Here is a 19062-nt window from a genome sequence, read left to right on the forward strand (position 1 = left end):
CAGCCGTCTATAAACAAGGAAGCATGTCCTCACCAAACACTGAGTACACTGGCCCCTTGATCCTGGACTTCCCAGACTCCAAAACTATGAGAAGTACATTTCTGCTGTTCATAAGCCACCTAGTCTATAGTGTTTTGTTAGCAGGCAGAGCAGACTAAGACAATTACTTTAGAGCGGACCCACTCCAACATTCTTTGAGGGCATTAGGATCTCTAATCCATTGACCCTATTGTTTGTTCATTATTCATCACCTCCTCATTTCAATATTGTTTTATCTCAGGGAACAAATAGGGAGGTGCAAGGAGAAGGAGAGAGCCAGGGGAATAGCCAGTTGGTGGAGCAGTCAGAACATACATATTTATTGATTAGGTTCACCATCCTATATGGGCATAGTTCATGGCATCCCAAAACAATCACAACAGTAACATAGAAGATCACTGATCACAGATCACCATAACAAAGATAGGAATAATGGAGGGGCGCCTGGGTGGCTCAGTTGGTTAAGTGACTGCCTTCGGCTCAGGTCATGATCTCAGGGTCCTGGGATCAAGCCCCGCATCTGGCTCCCTGCTCCACGGGAAGCCTGCTTCTCCCTCTCGCACTCCCCCTGCTTGTGTTCCCTCTCTGGCTATGTCTCTCTCTGTCCAATCAAATAACATGTTTAAAAAAAAAAAAAGATAGGAATAATGGAAAAATTTAAAATATTGTAAGAATTACCAAAATGTGACACAGAAACAAGAAGTGAGCAAATGCTGTTGGAAAAATGGTTCCCATAAATTTGTTCCATGTAGGATTGCCACAAACCTTCAATTTGTAAAAAATGCACTAAATCATAGTGCAATATAATGAGGCATGCCTGTATACTTCTGTCTCCATACAGACATTTCAGAACCAACCCAGAAATATAATAAAATCCTCTCTGTCAACAATTAGGAGGGTACTACAGTATGGTGGATAATGGTATAAGCTTTGGAGCTGGATTGCCTGGGTTTGAATCTAGCCTTGCCACTTCTTAGCAGTGCAACTTTCAGTAAGTCTACTTCTCTAAGACTCAGTTTTTTCATCTGTAAAATGGGGGAAATAATACCAATTGGAGTTGACATGAGGATTAAATGTGTCAATCGACTCGGAGTATTTTAATTGGTACCTAACTCATGATGACTACAATTAATATTAATCACTGCTGTTATTATCATCAATATTACTTAATGATAAACAGTGTAGAAGCAATGAATTTAGGTTTGGGGGTCTCATCTCTTAGGAGGAAGTGAAAATTACAGGATGTTTTTTTAAAGAGGTTATACCTCATTTTTTAAAAAAGATTTATTTACTCATTGGAGAGAGAGGAGTGTGTGAGCAAGTAGGGGGAGGGGTAGAGGAAGAGAATCTTTCAAGCAGACTCCCCACTGAGCATGGAGCCTAGTTGACACAGGGCCATCCCACAACCCATGAGATCAAGACCCAAACCTAAACCAAGAATCAGATGCCCAACCAACTGAGCCACCCAGGCAACCCTAAAATGACAGAATTTTTTTTTTTTTTAAGATTCTATCTATTTATTTGACAGAGAGAGAGAGCACAAGCAGGGGCAGTGACAGAGGGAGAGGGAGAAGTAGGCTTCCTGCCGAGCAGGAAGGGATGCAGGGCTCGATCCCAGGACTCCAGGATCATGACCTGAGCCGAAGGCAGACACCCAACCAACTGAGCCACCCAGGTGCCCCTCAGAATTATTTTTTAAAAAGCATTCTAACAGAGGATTTTCTTAGTAAAAAATTTGAATACATACAAATGACACAATGTTTGAAACACTGCTCTGACATCAAGACGGAAAAAAATGATTTTTATTTGTTTTTGTTTGTTTTTGGTTTTTTAAAGAATATTTTTAAAAGAAACAGAAAGTATAATAGATACCTGATAAGTTGTCACAAAATTGGCATGTGTTCCAGCAAAAATATGTTTGACTTGAAAATCCACAAGGTCTAAAAGAAAGTATAAATCCATGCTTATTGTTTTTAGAAGTAAAAAAATAAATCTTTTGTTATAAACCTTAAACTGCTCTAAAAACATAGTCTTAAAAAAAACCTGATATATTGGGGTGCCTGGGTGGTTCAGTCAGTTAAGTGTCTGACTCTGATTTTAGCTCAGGTCATGATCTCAGGGTCGTGGGATTGAGCCCCACATTGGACCTTCCAGAAGCATAGAGTCTGTTTGTCCCTCTCCCTCTGCTTACCCCCCAACCCCGTGCTCTTGTGCATGCTCTCTCTCTCTCTCTAAAATAAATAAAATTTTTAAAACAAAATCTGATATATTACCAAACTAAATTTACTTATTTATTGGTAATTTATATTCTTCTAGATGAATTTTGACTACAAGCACCATAAAAGATTAATTTTGATCAGGTTACATGTTGTATATTCTTAAAATTTAATTTTTCATGCATTTACATAATGAAACCAGGGTGAGGTACTTTAGAAGAGGGTTTTTTTATTTATCTGTTTGTTTGTTTTTTTATTTGATTTTAAGCAATCTCTACACCCAACATGGGGCTCAAACTCACAATCCTGAGATCAAGAGTCACATGCTCCACCAAGTGATCCTGCCAGGTGCCCCTAGAAGAGGTTTGATTAAATATATAAAAGTGCATCTCTCTGATAGTTCATCGACTTGGGATCTTTTTCGTATTACCCTAATCTTTAGAAAAAAAACAAAACCTCCAGGAATCATTACATAAGAAAAGATGCATATTGTACAGATTAAAAATAACAGTACAAAAAGAACCACAGTTCTATGTACTCTTGTGAAAAGAAGATAAGTAATATTTCTCCTCCAGTGGCATCAATTAAAACAAAATCATAAATTAGTGGGACCACTCATACCATCAGCAGAAATCAGGCAGGTAAAGTCAGTGTTCTCTGTCAGAGCCTCCAGATGAGTTGGGCTGCTTTTGCAACTTGGTCCGCGACCGAAAGACACTACCTTTCCAGTGGTGTAGACATATGCAAGGGTATGGTAACTGCAAGAGACAGAATATAATGAAGATCAAAGTACTCACACTTTTTGAGAAAGATGATGTCTCCTAACACAAAATACCAGATTTATCTTATAGTAAGTACTCAGATCCCTTATCATAATGTCAGGGTGACAGGGTACCAAATGATGTGACTAAACAAATGGTAGGAGAATATTAACTTATTACTAACCTTAAAGATAGAATATTATCAGTGGGTCTTTACTGTAGTTTCTTCCATTTGTGTTTTTTTGTTTTGTTTTGTTATTTTATTTTATTTATTTATTTGTCAGAGGAAGAGAGAGAGAGAGAGAGCGAGCACAAGGAGGGGAAGCAGTGGGAGAGGGAGAAGCAGGCTTCCCGCAGAGCAGGGAGCCTGATGCAGGGCTCGATGCGGGGCTCGATGCAGGGCTCGATGCGGGGCTCGATCCCAGGACCCTGGGACCATGACCTGAGCCAAAGGCAGCCGCTTAACCAACTGAGCCACCCAGGTATCCTATACCATTTTGTTCTTTTTTTTTTTAAGATTTTTTTATTTTATTTATTTATTCATGAGAGACAGAGACAGAGAGAGAGAGGCAGAGGGAGAAGCAGGCTCCCAAGGAGCAGGGAGCCCGATGCGGGACTCGATCCCAGGAACCTGGGATCATTACCTGAGCTGAAGGCAGACGCTTAACCATCTGAGCCACCCAGGCGCCCTATACCATTTTGTTCTAAATGTAAGCTTTGTTTTTTATGAATTGGGTAGATAATATTCAGTGTCCTCATAATTAGGTTATGCAAAACTCTGAATGCATATGCAAATACATATTATCTTCTATTTGCATGAGAATACTTTAAATCTTGTCTTATCAACTTAAGTAGGCAAACACCACTATTTTTATTTTATTTTATTATTTTTTAAGATTTTATTTATTTACGGGCGCCTGGGTGGCTCAGGTGGTTAAGCGACTGCCTTCGGCTCAGGTCATGATCCTGGAGTCCCAGGATCGAGTCCCACATCGGGCTCCCTGCTCAGCAGGGAGTCTGCTTCTCCCTCTGACCCTCTTCCCTCTCATGTTCTCTATCTCTCATTCTCTCTGTCTCAAATAAATAAATAAAATCTTAAAAAAAAAGGTTTTATTTATTTATTTGAGAGAGAGAGACAGAGAGCACAAGTAGGCAGAGTGGTAGAGAGAGGGAGAGGGAGAAGCAAACTCCCTGCTGAGCAGGGAGCCTGATGTGGGGCTCAATCCCAGGACCCTGAGATCATGACCTGAGCTGAAGGCAGACGCTTAACCGACTGAGCCACCCAGGTGCCCCACCTCTATTTTCATTTTAAACCCTCCTCCCAACCCCCAGCACCTAGTAAGGTGGTCTATACACAGTAGACTTCTAATAAATTCTTATTAAATAAATGAAATGTCTGGAATAAATTAGAAAAAATAGAAAACTTAAACTATATTTGAAAGAAGTAAATTTTCAGAAAGGAAAATGATCTATAAAAGGAGTAGTCACATATTTTGGGTTTTAAGGTTTGATAACATTGCTGAGGAGTCTTTTTTTTTTTCTGATGAACAGCCAAGTTTACTGAACCATAGTACAAAGCTTCGGAAGGGGGGACCTGAGAGGGTTGCCCTGAGGAATCATTTCAAAGTAATAAAATATAACACTTTCTACTCACACTAAAAACAAAAAACTAGCCCCTTACCTTCCACAATCTATCTGTGAAACTAGGCCATCAATTCCTTCCATGAGTTGTGGACCTTCCTTCTCAGCAGTGGGGCTGTGTCCCAGCTGTCCGTAGCTATTGCCTCCAAACGTGAACACTTTCCCGGTCTGTTTGAAAAAGACAGAATCAGATTAATTTCAGATTTTAAAAAGTAACTAAAAACTTAAAGATTAAGTATCATCAGAGAATTGTATGACAGCACTATGTGAAATATAAGCTCTATATAAAGGGGAGGGGTCTTATATTTATTATTTCTAGTAATAAATGTAAGGGTTAACTCATTAAATGTGAAAAACCGTTGGCATTCATTGTAGAATGAATGGATGGACAAATTAATTGGTTCAAGAGTAACACTAACATTTCAGTAGCCGGTTGCTTTATTTCTTTGTGATCTCTGAAAATAATCTTTTTTCAAAAGATTCTTTTTTAGAGAGCGATAGAGTGCGTGTGAGTGGGGGAGCAGGCGAGGTGTCCTTGGGATTCTCTCTCTACTCCTGCCGCCCCTGCCCCCCGCCCCCCACTCATGTACATGCACACTCTCTCTCTAATAAAAAATAAATAATGCAAATTACTTTAGATATTTAGTTTTTATTCACTTTTTAGCTTATATGAATGTTTTTTATTTAAATTTAATTAATTAACATATAATGTATTTGTTTCAGAGATAGAGGTCAGTGATTCATTTAGTTTTTATTTTTTTTAAAGGTTTTATTTATTCATTTGCGAGAGAGACAGAGAGAGAACAAGCAGGGGGAGGGGGAGAAGCAGACTCCCCGCCGAGCAGGGAGCCCGATGCGGGACTCGATCCCAGGACCCTCGGACCACGACCTGAGCCGAAGGCAGACGCTCAACCATCTGAGCCACCCAGGCGCCCGATTCATTTAGTTTTTAAATAAACATTTCAACCACACAAATAGTTTTCTTTCTTCTTTTTTTTTTTTCCACACAAATAGTTTTCAAGTCTATTCCTTATGGCTATGGAGAGAATCCATCCCACTGGAACATACTATTTGGCCAGTACAAGAAGAGGAGGCAAACATTTACAAAGCGGGCTTGTAATTATGCCAAGCAAGAAATGGAACAAAGTAGGTTCTAGTCTATAATTTGGGTTATTGAAACCTGTAAAAGTTACTTGGTTGCTTCTACATTAATTTTCATCTGTATAACTACATTATGAATGAATAATTGCTAAAAGGATTAACTCCTATATTAATCGTTTTTTTAAATTTTTTTTAAGATTTTCTTTTTAAGCAATCTATACACCCAACGTGGGGCTCAAATTTACAACCCCAAGATCAAGAGTTGCATGCTCTACCAAATGAGCCAAACAGGCACCCCGTTAATCTAATTTAGTGGGTATCTAAATATATTTCTTAAAGCTGAAATTAGCTTCTGTTATAAGATCTTGAAAATTTCATGGTTTATACGGGCGCCTGGGTGGCTCAGTCGTTAAAGCGTCTGCCTTCGGCTCAGGTCATGATCCCAGGATCCTGGGATCGAGCCCCACATCGAGCTCCGCAGTGGGCTCCCTGCTCGGTGGGAAGCCTGCTTCTCCCTCTCCCACTCCCCGTGCTTGTGTTCCCTCTCTCGCTGTGTCTCTCTCTCTCTCTGTCAAATAAATAAATAAAATCTTAACAAAAAAAAAAATCCTTTAAAAAAATTTCATGGTTTATATTTGGTTAATTTCTCCTCTTTAGATATTTGTATATTGAATGGATATGTTGAGATACTGATACACATATTGCTTTCAACAACAGTCAGTACATGTACATTGTGGTAACATTTCTCAGGAATTCAAAAAAAAAATAGCAAAACATTTTAAATTACCTGGGTAAGCACCGCAGTGTGCTCATAACCACAGCTGATATAAATCACACCTAGATTCTTCAGCGCACCAATTGAACGAGGCTTGGAGCTTTGCAGTACTGAAAGAAAGAATCTCTAGAGTATAAGACTCAGATTTCATGAGTTTTCACGTCTTTTAATATTTTTATCATCTTATAATTCGTTAACATAATTTTTAAAATGAGCACTCAGAAGTATTATAAACAGAGGGAAGGCCCTGCTTTGGAAAAGAAAGAAAAACAGTCTTTTAGCATCTATCTCTGAAAACTATTTAATCTTCTGGAATGCCTAAGGCTATTCTCCTAGAAAGCTAAGGTTTAAGACCTTTATTCCCAATAATAGTGCCATTATGTTATATTCATTTCTGTCACATAGTAGGTGTTCTGCAAGCATGCAATAATAATTGAGAAAATAAGAGGACTTACTTCATGTTGACAGAGTTAAACGAAATGAGATGTAAGTACTGGCTGAGTATCTGTTAGCCAGTACTGTAAGCACTGAACAGAGGAGGGAGGAGGGATAGGGCTCATGGGCTCATGGGGAAGATTTCGCAGTGAGTTTGTTTAAGGATTATCAGACGAACTGGTTGTTTCTCCTGTTAGCATCTTCTGATCCAATGTGCAAGCTTGGCTGCACATTGGAATAATCTGTGGAACCTTTAATAAAGACTGATGCCTGGCTTCCAACCCCAGACATCCTGATTTACTTGGTATGGGGTCTAACTTGGGCGCTGGGATTTTTAAATGCTCTTATGGCAGACAAAATAAGGGGCTTCAAAGTTGTCCGTGTCCTTCCTCAGAGGCTGTGGATATGTTAGGTTACTCAGCAAAGAGGAGTTAATGAAGCAGATAGAATTAAAGTTGCTAATCTGTTGACCTTAAAATAAGGAGGTTAGGGGCACCTGGGTGGCTCAGTCAGTTAAGTATCTGTCTTTGGCTCAGGTCTTGGTGCCGGGGTCCTTGTATGGAGCCCCAGGTCGGGCTCCTTGCTCAGCGGGGAGTCTTCTTCTCCCTCTCACTCTACCCCTCCCCCACTGCTTGTGCTCTTTCACGCTTGCTCTCTCTCAAATAAATAAAATCTTAAAAAAAATAAAAAATAAAATAAAATAAGGAGGTTAGCCTGGATTATCTGGGTGGGTCCAATGTAATTACAAAGGTTCTTTAACAGAAGAATCACTGTCAGAGTAATGTGACCTGAGGAAGACTTCACCAGCCATTGCTGGCTTTGAAGAAGGGGGCTATGAGTCAAGGAATCAGGTGGACTCTAGAAGGGGGAAAAGACAAGAAAATGGTGCAATGCCCATCTCCATCCCCTACCTGGCTGCCCTGAAGCCTCCAGAAAGGAACACAACCCTACTGATACCTTGATTTTAGCCCCGTTAGAACTGAATCAAACTTCTGACCACCAGAACTGTAAGATAATAAATTTATGTTGTTTTATTTTTTTTAAAAGATTTTATTTATTTATTAGAGAGCGAGCGAGAGAGAAACAGCATGAGAGGGGAGAAGGTCAGAGGGAGAAGCAGGCTCCCCGCTGAGCCGGGAGCCCGATGTGGGACTCAATCCCAGGACCCCGGGATCATGACCTGAGCCAAAGGCAGTCGCTTAACCAACTGAGCCACCCAGGTGCCCAAATTTATGTTGTTTTAAGTCACAAGTTTGTGGTAATATATTATAGTGGCAATCAAAAATTAAGATGGCTCCCCAGGTGATTCTAATGTGTCACAAAGTTTGGGAATCACTGCTCTAATCGTCGAGAATCCTCTTTGCAGAGTTGGTCTTCCAACTGGAGAGAAAGAATGATTTACTGCAAGAAGAAGACTATCTCGTTACCTGGGACATTATTCTTTTGGAGGGCCAGCTGCCCTGCATTGTTGTTTCCCCAGCCAAATGAAGCCCCGGAGAGAGAGAGGGCGAAGCTGTGGGCCCCGCCTGCAGCCACCTGAGCGAGGGGGATGCCGTCCAGGGACCTCACCCTCTGCGGGCTGGCTTGGGAGGGGAGCTTCTTCCCCAGGCCCAGCTGCCCATGGCTGTTACTTCCCCATGAAAACAGTTGGCCATCTATAAAAATAAAGCAGAGAAATTGAGAATTACAAACACATTGGAACACCAAATTCAAGTAGAAACTACCACCCTCATTTTAAAAGTCATTAATAACTAAAATAGGGATAAAGGAGGTTAGAGTATTCTGACTAAAAGCAAGGAGGATGGTCAGGAACACCTTCAAAAGTCCCTTCCAACAACATCCACTCCTCTTCTCCCTCCAGTTAAGGGCAACTCTGCTCTTCCAGCTGCTCAGACCAGAAATCTTGGAGTCATCCTTGACTCCCTTCTTTCTCTTACACCCTTCAGGCTAGCAAATCCTGAAGTCTCTATCTTTAAAATATGTCTGGGATCTGACCACTTCTCACCTCTCCACTGTTACCACCTTAGCCACCAAGCCACCATCATTTTTCTCCTGGAAGTTTACAATAGCCCCTCACTGGGCTCCCAGAGTCCATCTTTGTCTGTTTTCCAAAGAGCAGCCAGAGTGTTCTTTTAAAAAAAATGAGTCAGACTGAACCCTTTAGGAATTTGCTATCTTACTCAATAAAAGGCCAATTCTCACCAATGCTCACAAGCCCCAGGTCACCAGGATTCTCCATGACACGTCTCAGAACTTATCTCCCCCTTGTTCAGACCTTTCCAGGGACCCTGCTGTTCCTAAGCATACTGCTGAGCATGCTGCTACCTCATTAATGGCCTTTGCATCTAGATCATACCTCTGGACCATGGCCTTAGCATTATGTCCCCCTTCCTCCCTTCTTTTGGTCTCTGCTCACCTTATAACAGTTTCCCTAACATCCTTTATAAAAGAGAAAGATTCCTTTCCTCCACTCAAGTACTTGATCCCATCCCCTTACCTGGCCTTACTTTTCTTCATACCCTTACCTCTGTTATATGACATAATTATTTGTCTATGTATTTAAGGCTCACTTCCCCTACACACCCCCCAGAATATAAGCTCCATGAAAACTGAATCTTAGGTTTGTTCACTGCTTTATCTTCTTTGCTGGAAACATAGGCACTTAAAAAATATTTGTGGAATGACTCTATGGGAGTAAAAGACCATCAACATTTTATGTTGAATTTGACCAGAGATGGATAATTTACATGAGGTCAAAAATCAAGATCTTTTTTTTTAAAGATTTTATTTATTCATTTGAGAGAGCGAGAATGAGAGATAGAGAGCACGAGAGGGAAGAGGGTCAGAGGGAGAAGCAGACTCCCTGATGAGCAGGGAGCCTGATGCGGGACTCGATCCCGGGACTTCAGGATCATGACCCAAGCCGAAGGCAGTCGCTTAACCAACTGAGCCACCCAGGCGCCCCAAAATCAAGATCTTCTAATGCTTCATTGTTTACCCAGAAAAATGCTAACATAGCTCAGATTTTTATGTTTATTATAACTGATTTTTCTTTTTTAACTCTTCTAAAGTTATTTCTACCACTGAAAAGTATTTCTGGGGCATCTGGGTGGCTCAGATGTTTAAGCGCCTGCCTTGGGCTCAGGTCTTGGGATCGAGCCTAGCATCGGGCTCCCTGTTCGGCAGGGAGCCTGCTTCTCCCTCTCCTTCTACTACTCCCCCTGCTTGTGCTCTCTCGCTCTCTCTGTCAAATAAATAAATAAAATCTTTAAAAAAAAAAGTATTTCTGAGGGCCCATTGCACAATGTCAAACTCATATGAAGGTCTATGAGAACTCACAGTTCACCATAGCAAATGTACTGGGTATCTGGGCTCCATACAACCTTCAGTCCAGACCAATATAAAGACAAATCAATACCCTGGGGAAATAATTCAAGCTATTTCAATAATTAAGAAGAAGGAAAGCAAGAAAGGAAGAAAGACTATATTTCTTGTACCCCGGCCATCTGCTATAGATTGTACAGGATATATTGTGTTCCTTCTTTCACTGAATCTTCTAAACACCCCATAAGTACTCCTACTGATGAGAAAATCATCAGGTGAAATAACTTGCCCTACATCAAATCTCTGGAAATGGTAGGACGGAATTACACGATAACCACAGGATTATGCTATGGTCTCATGGCCTGCGTGGTACAGCGGTTGAGTGCTTAGGGTTGGCATGTAAACAGGTATAGGTTCAAATCTCACTTCTATTTCTTAGTGTGTGACCTTAGGCAAATCACGGAAAGTCTCTGAGCCCAAATTTCCTCATTTCTAAAATGAGGATACAAATAATGCGCAGCTTCTGTGTTTAAGTGATTTCATGAGATTACAGGCGTAAGGCATCTCACACGGTAGCTGGTGCACAGAAGGCAACCAGGAAATGTCCGGAGTCCCTGTGGCACAGCTGCCATTATGCATATGACATCACCTGGGGGCCATGCAAATGTTACGTGTCCCTGGAAGGCACTCACAATATGCCAAACCAAAATATGCCACTCTGGCATAAGGATTATTTTGTTTTTTCGGTTTTTTTTAAAGATTTATTTATTTGACAGAGAGAGACACAGCGAGAGAGGGAACACAAGCAGGGGGTGTGGGAGAGGGAGAAGCAGGCTTCCCACGGAACAGGGAGCCCGATGTGGGGCTTGATCCCAGGACCCTGGGATCATGACCTGAGCCAAAGGCAGACGCTTAACGACTGAGCCACCCAGGTGCCCCAAGGATTATTTTGAGCTAAGGGCAACTGAGAATCCACAAGTGTGGGAAAAGTTCTCTGCCCTCCTCTTATCCACCCAAAAGCAAGGTATATATTTCCCTTTGTGAAGGTGTCCTCTTCTCTTGCACCCGGGATGCGGCAGTGACTCATCACCAGAGACGGAGAGTCCGCCTCAACATGAGTCTTCACAGATAACCTCCCCTTTTTTTTAAATTTTATTTTATGTTATGTTATCACCATACTTCACAGATAATCCTTAATAAAATAACTCTTATCCTCCATTAGTTTCTCCCATGTATTTCCAAGTCCCATGTATTTCCCTACAATCGATCATCCTGCAAAGCCGAAATCTTTCCCTCATTAAAATGGCTCATAGCCCCCAAGTCTAAACACTTCTTGAGTTTCACTTCTTTTCTGTAAACTTCCATGCACTAAAATATTAATAAAACTGGTGTGCTTTTTCTCTTATCAATCTGTCTTTTGTCACTTAAATTTGCAGACTCCCAGGTACTGAACCAAAGAGGATAGGAGAAAAGTTTTTCTTCTGCAACACTCTCCATTCAAGCATTTTGATTGATGCTGGACAAAGGATGGGGATGTTAGTAGAAGAAATGTAAAGTCATAACTTTGATATCTTGACTTTTCTGTCTTTGATCTAAGTAAAAAAGACAAATAGACCTTAGTCTATCTGAATTTGCTGGTACATACAACCACTCAGCATAAAGGGCAAAGTTCCAGATAAAACTGTTATTAAATTCTGAGTCAGATCAGGTCATGTGAACAGAGATGACCCTTTATGGCATTGATATGAATTAGGCACTACTTAGACTATAATAAGAACAAAGAAAATAGGGGAAAAAATGAAGAACAATACAGCTTATGAAATCTAAAGAGTTAAAAAAAACTTTTAAATGCATTAAAATGAGGCCCAGTGCATTAAAAATCAACAGGCATCATTCATATTCAAAAAAATCACTTTGTAATTACACTTAGAAGATCCAAGAACCCTTTTTTTACCTTCTGATAATGCCAGGGAGTGGTAGTGTCCACAAGAAACTTGTATAATTTTTATACCAGTCAGAGTTTTTATCTTCCTGTAATAAAAATGACACAAAATCTATTAATCCTTCTTTAGAGTGGCTCACCAAGTGAACTACAGATATTAAAACAATCCCAGGTAATACATTTGGTTTAGGGAAATAACTCTCTCTTCCTTTCTTTTCTTTTCTTTTTAAACTGGGCTATTTTAATGTTTTTTACAATAGAATAAATAGTTCTCTGGATGACTGCAGATATGTAAGGCTGTTTGGTAGTATTCAGAAACACCACAGTAATGGTGATTTTCCTGATTGGCATGGAATCTTCAGTAATTTTAAGGAGTTACTTGTCTGAAACTGCTGTCAGACCAAGTCTGCATTTATGCATCCATCATTTTCAGGATTGTTGGTAACCTGGGCATATTTTCCCCAGAAATAACTTTATTTTCTTATTTTTCTGTAATACCCTTATTCCAAAGCCCTCAAACTATTTTTAACTTGATATCAACATGTATAAAGGTACAGAGCAGAATACAAATCCAAATCCAGTTATAATACAAAAGTGATTTTTATTAGACATTTAATGCAGTATATAATGTACTTACTTTTATTCTATACTTATTGACTTAAAAGAAAAATTTCTTCATGCACATATGACACAGGGCTTTAGAATTTATAGGACACTGTTATTTATATCACCTGATTTAAGCCCTATGCGATAAAGAAATCATTAGGTTGAATCCTATTAAATTGCCATTTTCGTGGATCAAAAACATAACTATCAGCAATTTCATATGGTTGAACCTAGTAGAATTCAGAGTTCTGGTTTGCTCTAGGGAATCACATTATAGTTATCATGTAGTAGGACTAGACTCAAACCTTCATCTTTTCATTCCAAGTTCAATACTTGTCCCCCAAAGCCACAGCACTCTCTTACACAATTAAAAACCAGAAGAGGTAACAAAGAGTAACTTCCAAGTATTAAAAATCATGCTTTTAAACATGAGGGGCGCCTGGGTGGCTCAGTCGTTAAGCTTCTGCCTTCGGCTCAGGTCATGATCCCAGAGTCCTGGGATCGAGCCCCGCATCGGGCTCCCTGCTCTGCGGGAAGCCTGCTTGCTTCTCCCTCTCACACTCCCCCTGCTTGTGTTCCCTCTCTCGCTGTCTCTGTCTCTGTCAAATGATAAATAAAATCTTTTAAAAAAAAATTCTTAAACATGTAATTCATGAACACACAATTCAGACTGCTTGTCATATCATTTGTCCTAGGAAGCTGTATGTGAGGAAATGACTCCCCCCCACCACCCCGCGTCTTACTACATAAACTATTAGGATCCAGTGGCTTAAGACAGACCAAAAGGTTATGTTGGGAGGAAAACTCTTCCTTTTCCCGTATCGATCCAGTCGATACGGGACATGCAAATTAACTGACAATAGACAGATTAACAGGAGAAAAAACAAGGCTTATTTACATGTACAGAGGGGAGCTCCCAGTAAAGGAAAATTTGTGGAATCCCCTTAAATATATCAACCTAGCAAAATGGAGGGGATTTAGGACTTCAGTAGGAGAGTATGGAAGTTTCCATAGGGTTTTTTGATGTTGACTGGGCAGTCTGTCTTCACAGCAACTGAATTCATAGGAAACTCCCTTCAAGCTGTTAATGGCAGCTGTTTTTTCAAGGAGACTTGGCTTTAGTCCAAAATGAAGTTCTTTTTTTTTTTTTTTTTAAAGATTCTATTTATTTAATTGACAGAGCGAGAGACACACACACAGCGAGAACAGGAACACAAGCAGTGGGAGCGGGAGAGGGGGAAGTAGGCCTCCCGCCGAGCAGGGAGCCCAATGTGGGGCTCAATCCCAGGACCCCAGGATCATGACCTGAGCCAAAGGCAGTCGCCCAACGGACTGAGCCACCCAGGCGCTTTCTGTATCTTTTATTTAATGTTTTTACTTTAAAATAATATTTATTGGGGCACCTGGGTGGCTCAGTCATTAAGCATCTGCCTTCAGCTCAGGTCGTGATCCTGGGGTCCTGGGATGGAGCCCCCACATCGGGCTCCCTGCTCGGCGGGAAGCCTGCTTCTCCCTCTCTCACTCCCCCTGCTTGTGGTCCCTCTCTCGCTGTGTCTCTCTCTGTCAAATAAATAAATAAAATCTTTAAAAATAATAATAAAATAAAATATTTATTTTATTTTATTGATATTTTATGTGTATTTTATATTTTATATATTTTATATTTATATATTTTTATATTTATTTATTTACCACAGTTATTTCCAATACATAAGATTTATTTAGATCAAAGGGTCACATGTTCTCATTTCACCCTGCCTTTCTCCTTCATAGGACCCTAATTGAGTAACAATTGATGTTAGAAGTTTTTTCCTGTCTCATTCTCTTACTACACTATAATCATTGGGGCTAGGGACTGTGTTTATCACAGTCATCTTTGTACCCTGACATCTTGCATAATGCCAAGCACATGAAACTGAAAAATACTGGATAAATGAATGAATGAATGGAACTATACTTACCTAGGTATAAGATTTATTTCCTTAAATTCTCCAACTCCCAGCTGCCCTTCAGAACCAGCCCCCCATGCAAAGACCCTTCCTTTGTAACAGACAGCAAGAGAGTGTTCCTTTCCACAGCTCACAAGATCAACGCGTAGAGTTTCCAATGCGTGAATCGGTTCTTCAGGAAGAAAAACAAAACAAAACACCTCAGAAGATTATTAATTGAACAACAAGTTTAAGACAACAAGTTTAAGACAACAAGTTTACTTTCTTCAAAAAGAAGGGACACTCAGATTTCTCATCTTTTCCAATGGACTTTTCAAATCAAGTCCTGACATCCATACTGCAGGTGTGAAGGAAAGCAGCTCAATGTGTGTTCCACTGTCTATATGGGAATGTGGTTGCCATTCCAAAGGATGAGTTTAATGGAAGAGGGGAACTTGTAGAGACTATGATGTTTGGCCTGTGATTTCTCTATGATGATGGTAACAAAACCAAGGGAGACAGAGAGCAGATGGAATGGCCTCCACTCTACCCTTCTGACTTCCCAGCCCTGAACAGTGAGAATAGTCAATCCCTTATCTGGAGGAAATGGGCAGGGAGCCTTCCCCATGAATGTGAGAGGCAGAAGCCAGGTCCTCTCACAAAGAAGAATGCAGTAACATGCCTCTAATGGCCAAAGGCACCCACAAATGAAAACCTGATCATTATAGCATGATCCCTAAAAGTCAATTTAAACTGTTTTCCCAAAGTGTTTATCTCTGAATTATTAGAGGTTTTGAGCTAAATATATCACTACTAGTAAAGTTTTTGCTAACACTTCAGTTTTCTTTTTTTAAACCTTTGTGATCTTATCCTTTTCAATAATTTATTTTCAAACTATGGGAAAATAAAAAACGCCCCAAGAATTCATACACTCATGAAGGTAGAGACTGGTATCACCTTCCTGAAGAACAATCTGGCATCAATTATCACGTTGCCCCTCATCTCCACCTAAAGTGGATCAGAATATGCCACCCCAAAATATGCCACTTTGGCAGAATGATTATTTTGTGCCAAAGGCAACTGAAAATCAAAAGATGCAGGAAGAGTTCTCTGCCTTCCCTTTAGTCACCTAAAAGTAGGGCATAAATTTCCCTTGTAAAGCTATTCTCTCCCATACCAGAAAGATAAGAGGAACTCTTATCACTGGAGTTGCCACTGAGATGAGCCTACATAGACAACCCTAACCAAAATAACTCTCATCTTCCATTAGTCTCCCCCATATATTTCCAAGTCACTTCCCCACAACCGATCATCCTTCAAAGGCCAAACTCCCTTTTCTTTGCTAAGATGCAATATAAGTCCCTGAGTTTAACCACTTTTGAGTTTCCCCTTTTTCCTGTGAACTGCTGTGCACATAAAATATTAATAAAATTGTATATTTTTTTGGTTAATCTTTGTCCGCTTAGTTTGCAGACCTTCAGAACAAGAGCTAACAGGATAGAGGAGAAATTTTTCCTCCCAGACACAACTCTTGGTATTTATTCTAAGTAAGTAATCAGAAATTTGGTCAAATAATGGCAATTTATATTGCCATTATGTATTATATAAAGTATTATTTATAAAAGTCCCTAATGAGGAAAAAACCTAATGTTTTAGGTTTTTTTTAGAAGAAGCATTAACTTGTATTGTCAAAGCCTGGAATGTTTTGCAACAATTTAAAATGTATTTTCAAAAAAAATACATAATTAAAGGGCAATATGTTCATGATATTATGTTTCATAAAAGCGCAATTTATAGAGCTGTATAAATACCGCGTACACAAAACTATATAATGACATGCTTTTATAAAAGTAAATATATAATAGAACAAAAAAGCAAATACATCAAAATATTATAGTTGTCTTTGGGTATTGGAATTATAGGCAATTTATTTCCCTGTGTTTCTATAATAATCAGTAATGGTAAAAATGGTATTATACTTTTAATTTTAGGGGAAAAAAGATGCTCTGCGGTATTTCTGAGAGTTAGAGATGTTCCACCCATAAACCACGTTTGGAAGGTCACTACTCCAGATAGATTCGCACTGGCAGGGATTGGTCTAGAAAGGCTTAGTGGGAGGGACCATGTCTCTTCAAAAGAGCGCTGTCCCGTTACGTTCCGCTCTCAGTTTCGCTTTTAAACTGAAGTGGAAACCGAAACAAACTGCGCTTCTGGAAAACGAAACTGACGAAGTTGCGCCCACGCACAGAGCATCGTTTCGCCGTATCCTGGGGCCCTGCGGACCTGGGGCTCCCAGCACCCGCATCTACCTGGCCCCCCGCCCCGCGCCTTTGTCCCGCACTCACTTGGCTGCTCCTCGCTCTGCACGCCCCTCCGCCCCAGCTGGCCCTGGCTGTTGTCCCCGCACGAGTGCACCTCGCCGTTGCTCATCAGCAGCAGCGAGTGGCGCTCCCCGGAGGCCGCCTGTCGCAGCTCGACGCCATCCCGGCCGGTCCGCCTCCGGTGTAGAGGTCTTCGGGGGCTGGTGCCCCAGTAGAGGTACATCCCGTTCCCGCGCCCCGCCGCCTGCGCCTGGTCTGTCCGCGCCGCGCGTAAGGGCTCTTAAAGGCTAATGACCGCTGTGTGCTGATTCGCAGAAACCGGGAAGCTGGGTGGACCAGCCCGGCTCTGATCTCACACTGGAGGCCAACTCCCCTCACCCCAACTCCGCCCTGGCACCCTTAGTCATCCTGACGTCCCGGTCAATGGCTTTTGGGACTCAAACGTGAGCACCCAGTGCTGAGGAGCAGAGAGGGACTCCAGAGGAAGAGCTCCTGCATTTACTTGGATACTAGCTAAGCAAATTCATGAGCCTTGTGACTTTGGGCAAGTTACCTAACGAAGCTGTGTCTCAGCTACCACATCTGTGAAACGTGGACGGTAATGCAGCAAATCTAACCTTAGAGTAAGTTAACAGAATATGCCAGAATGATGCCTGGAGTACTTAGAGTGCTTAATAAAAGCATCTGAGTGCCTACCCTTTTTTTCTAGGCTGTTTTTGGCAGTGGAAATGCAAAATCCTCTTGGGACTAACATTCTCCTATTTGTAAAGAGGTAAATATTTAGTATAATGTCAAGTGGCAACTCAAAGAAAAATAACAGTAAAGTAATAGATGTTTGGGGCAAAGGAAACTTTTGGGTTTTTTTTTTAAGATTTTATTTATGTGAGAGAGAGAGAGAGAACACAATGAGGGGACAAGGGCAGAGGGAGAGAGAGAAGCAGGCTCCCTGCTGAGTACAAAGCCCCAGGTGGGGCTGGATCCCAGGACCCCAAGATCATGACCTGAGCAGAAGGCAGAGGGTTAACCGACTGAGCCACCCAGGTGCCCCAGGAACTTGTGTTTTTTGATAAGATTTCAGGGAACACTTCTTGGATGAAGTGACATTTGAGCAGAGCGTCCAGGGGACATGAAAAATGAGGGAATGTGTCATGCTCATATCTAGAGGCTGAGGGTGAAGGAGAGCAGTTGGAAGCTTTTGAACAGAGAAGCAACATGATCTGACTTCAGATCATGTCCAACGACTGAGCCACCCAGGCGCCCCAAGAATTCAATGTTCTAATGATTCCATGTCTCTGTATCTCTTCACCCTGTCTCTTGCTCTGAGGGTTTCATCTTCTAGCTCCACACAGTGTACTCCAGAGTTCCAGAATCTCCTTAGAGGTAGCAAGAGAGTTATGACATCTCTAAGCTTTATACCCAGCTCTCAGCTTCACAGTCTTGGAGAATCTGGTGTTTAGTTGTGATGCTCTCACATGTCCACTGCATGTCCAGCCCTCTGGTTGTTCACAAATGGACAAGACAATTAGGATAGCCCGTAGAAGTCAGTAGGAGAAAAAACTGACCTACCTGTCAGAACGGCTAAAATTAACAAGACAAGAAACAAGATGTTGGCGAGGATGTGGAGAAAGGGGAACCCTCTTGCACTGTTGGTGGGAATGCAAGCTGGTGCGCACACTCTGGAAAACAGTATGGAGGTTCCTCAAAAAATTAAAAATAGAGCTACCCGGGCACCTGGGTGGCTCAGTTGGTTAAGCGACTGCCTTCGGCTCAGGTCATGGTCCTGGAGTCCTGGGATCGAGTCCCGCATCAGGCTCCCTGCTCAGCAGGGAGTCTCCTTCTCCCTCTGACCCTCCCTCCTCTCATGTGCTCTCTCTCTCTCATTCTCTCTCAAATGAATAAAATCTTAAAAAAAAAATAGAGCTACCCTATGATCCAGCAATTATACTAATAGGTATTTACTCAAAAGATACTAA

General features: G+C 41.1%; 1 protein-coding gene and 1 long non-coding RNA gene across 3 annotated transcripts in view; one reads left to right on the top strand and one right to left on the bottom strand.

Moving 5' to 3' along the window:
* The window catches only part of HERC6 (HECT and RLD domain containing E3 ubiquitin protein ligase family member 6), a 59602-nt gene extending 42172 nt beyond the window's left edge, over positions 1 to 17430 (bottom strand). For both annotated transcript variants that reach the window (XM_028117747.2, XM_028117746.2), the window contains exons 1-8: positions 17114 to 17430; positions 14802 to 14961; positions 12247 to 12323; positions 8396 to 8623; positions 6546 to 6643; positions 4698 to 4825; positions 2877 to 3013; positions 1912 to 1979 (exon numbers count right to left, since the gene is read on the bottom strand). In XM_028117747.2, the coding sequence (XP_027973548.2) occupies positions 1912 to 1979; positions 2877 to 3013; positions 4698 to 4825; positions 6546 to 6643; positions 8396 to 8623; positions 12247 to 12323; positions 14802 to 14961; positions 17114 to 17312 (1095 nt within the window). In that variant the 5' untranslated portion in view covers positions 17313 to 17430. The remainder of the gene's footprint in view (positions 1 to 1911; positions 1980 to 2876; positions 3014 to 4697; positions 4826 to 6545; positions 6644 to 8395; positions 8624 to 12246; positions 12324 to 14801; positions 14962 to 17113) is intronic.
* On the top strand, positions 16947 to 17784 carry LOC114220080 (uncharacterized). Its single transcript, XR_003611516.2, has 2 exons — positions 16947 to 17306; positions 17405 to 17784. It is a non-coding gene; the product is annotated as an uncharacterized LOC114220080 (long non-coding RNA).
* The last annotated feature ends 1278 nt before the right edge of the window (positions 17785 to 19062 follow it).

The sequence above is a fragment of the Eumetopias jubatus genome, unplaced genomic scaffold (assembly GCF_037043125.1).
Source record: "Eumetopias jubatus isolate StellerSeaLion01/CBP00866 unplaced genomic scaffold, mEumJub1_p1.0 scaffold_2, whole genome shotgun sequence".
Taxonomy (NCBI): domain Eukaryota; kingdom Metazoa; phylum Chordata; class Mammalia; order Carnivora; family Otariidae; genus Eumetopias; species Eumetopias jubatus.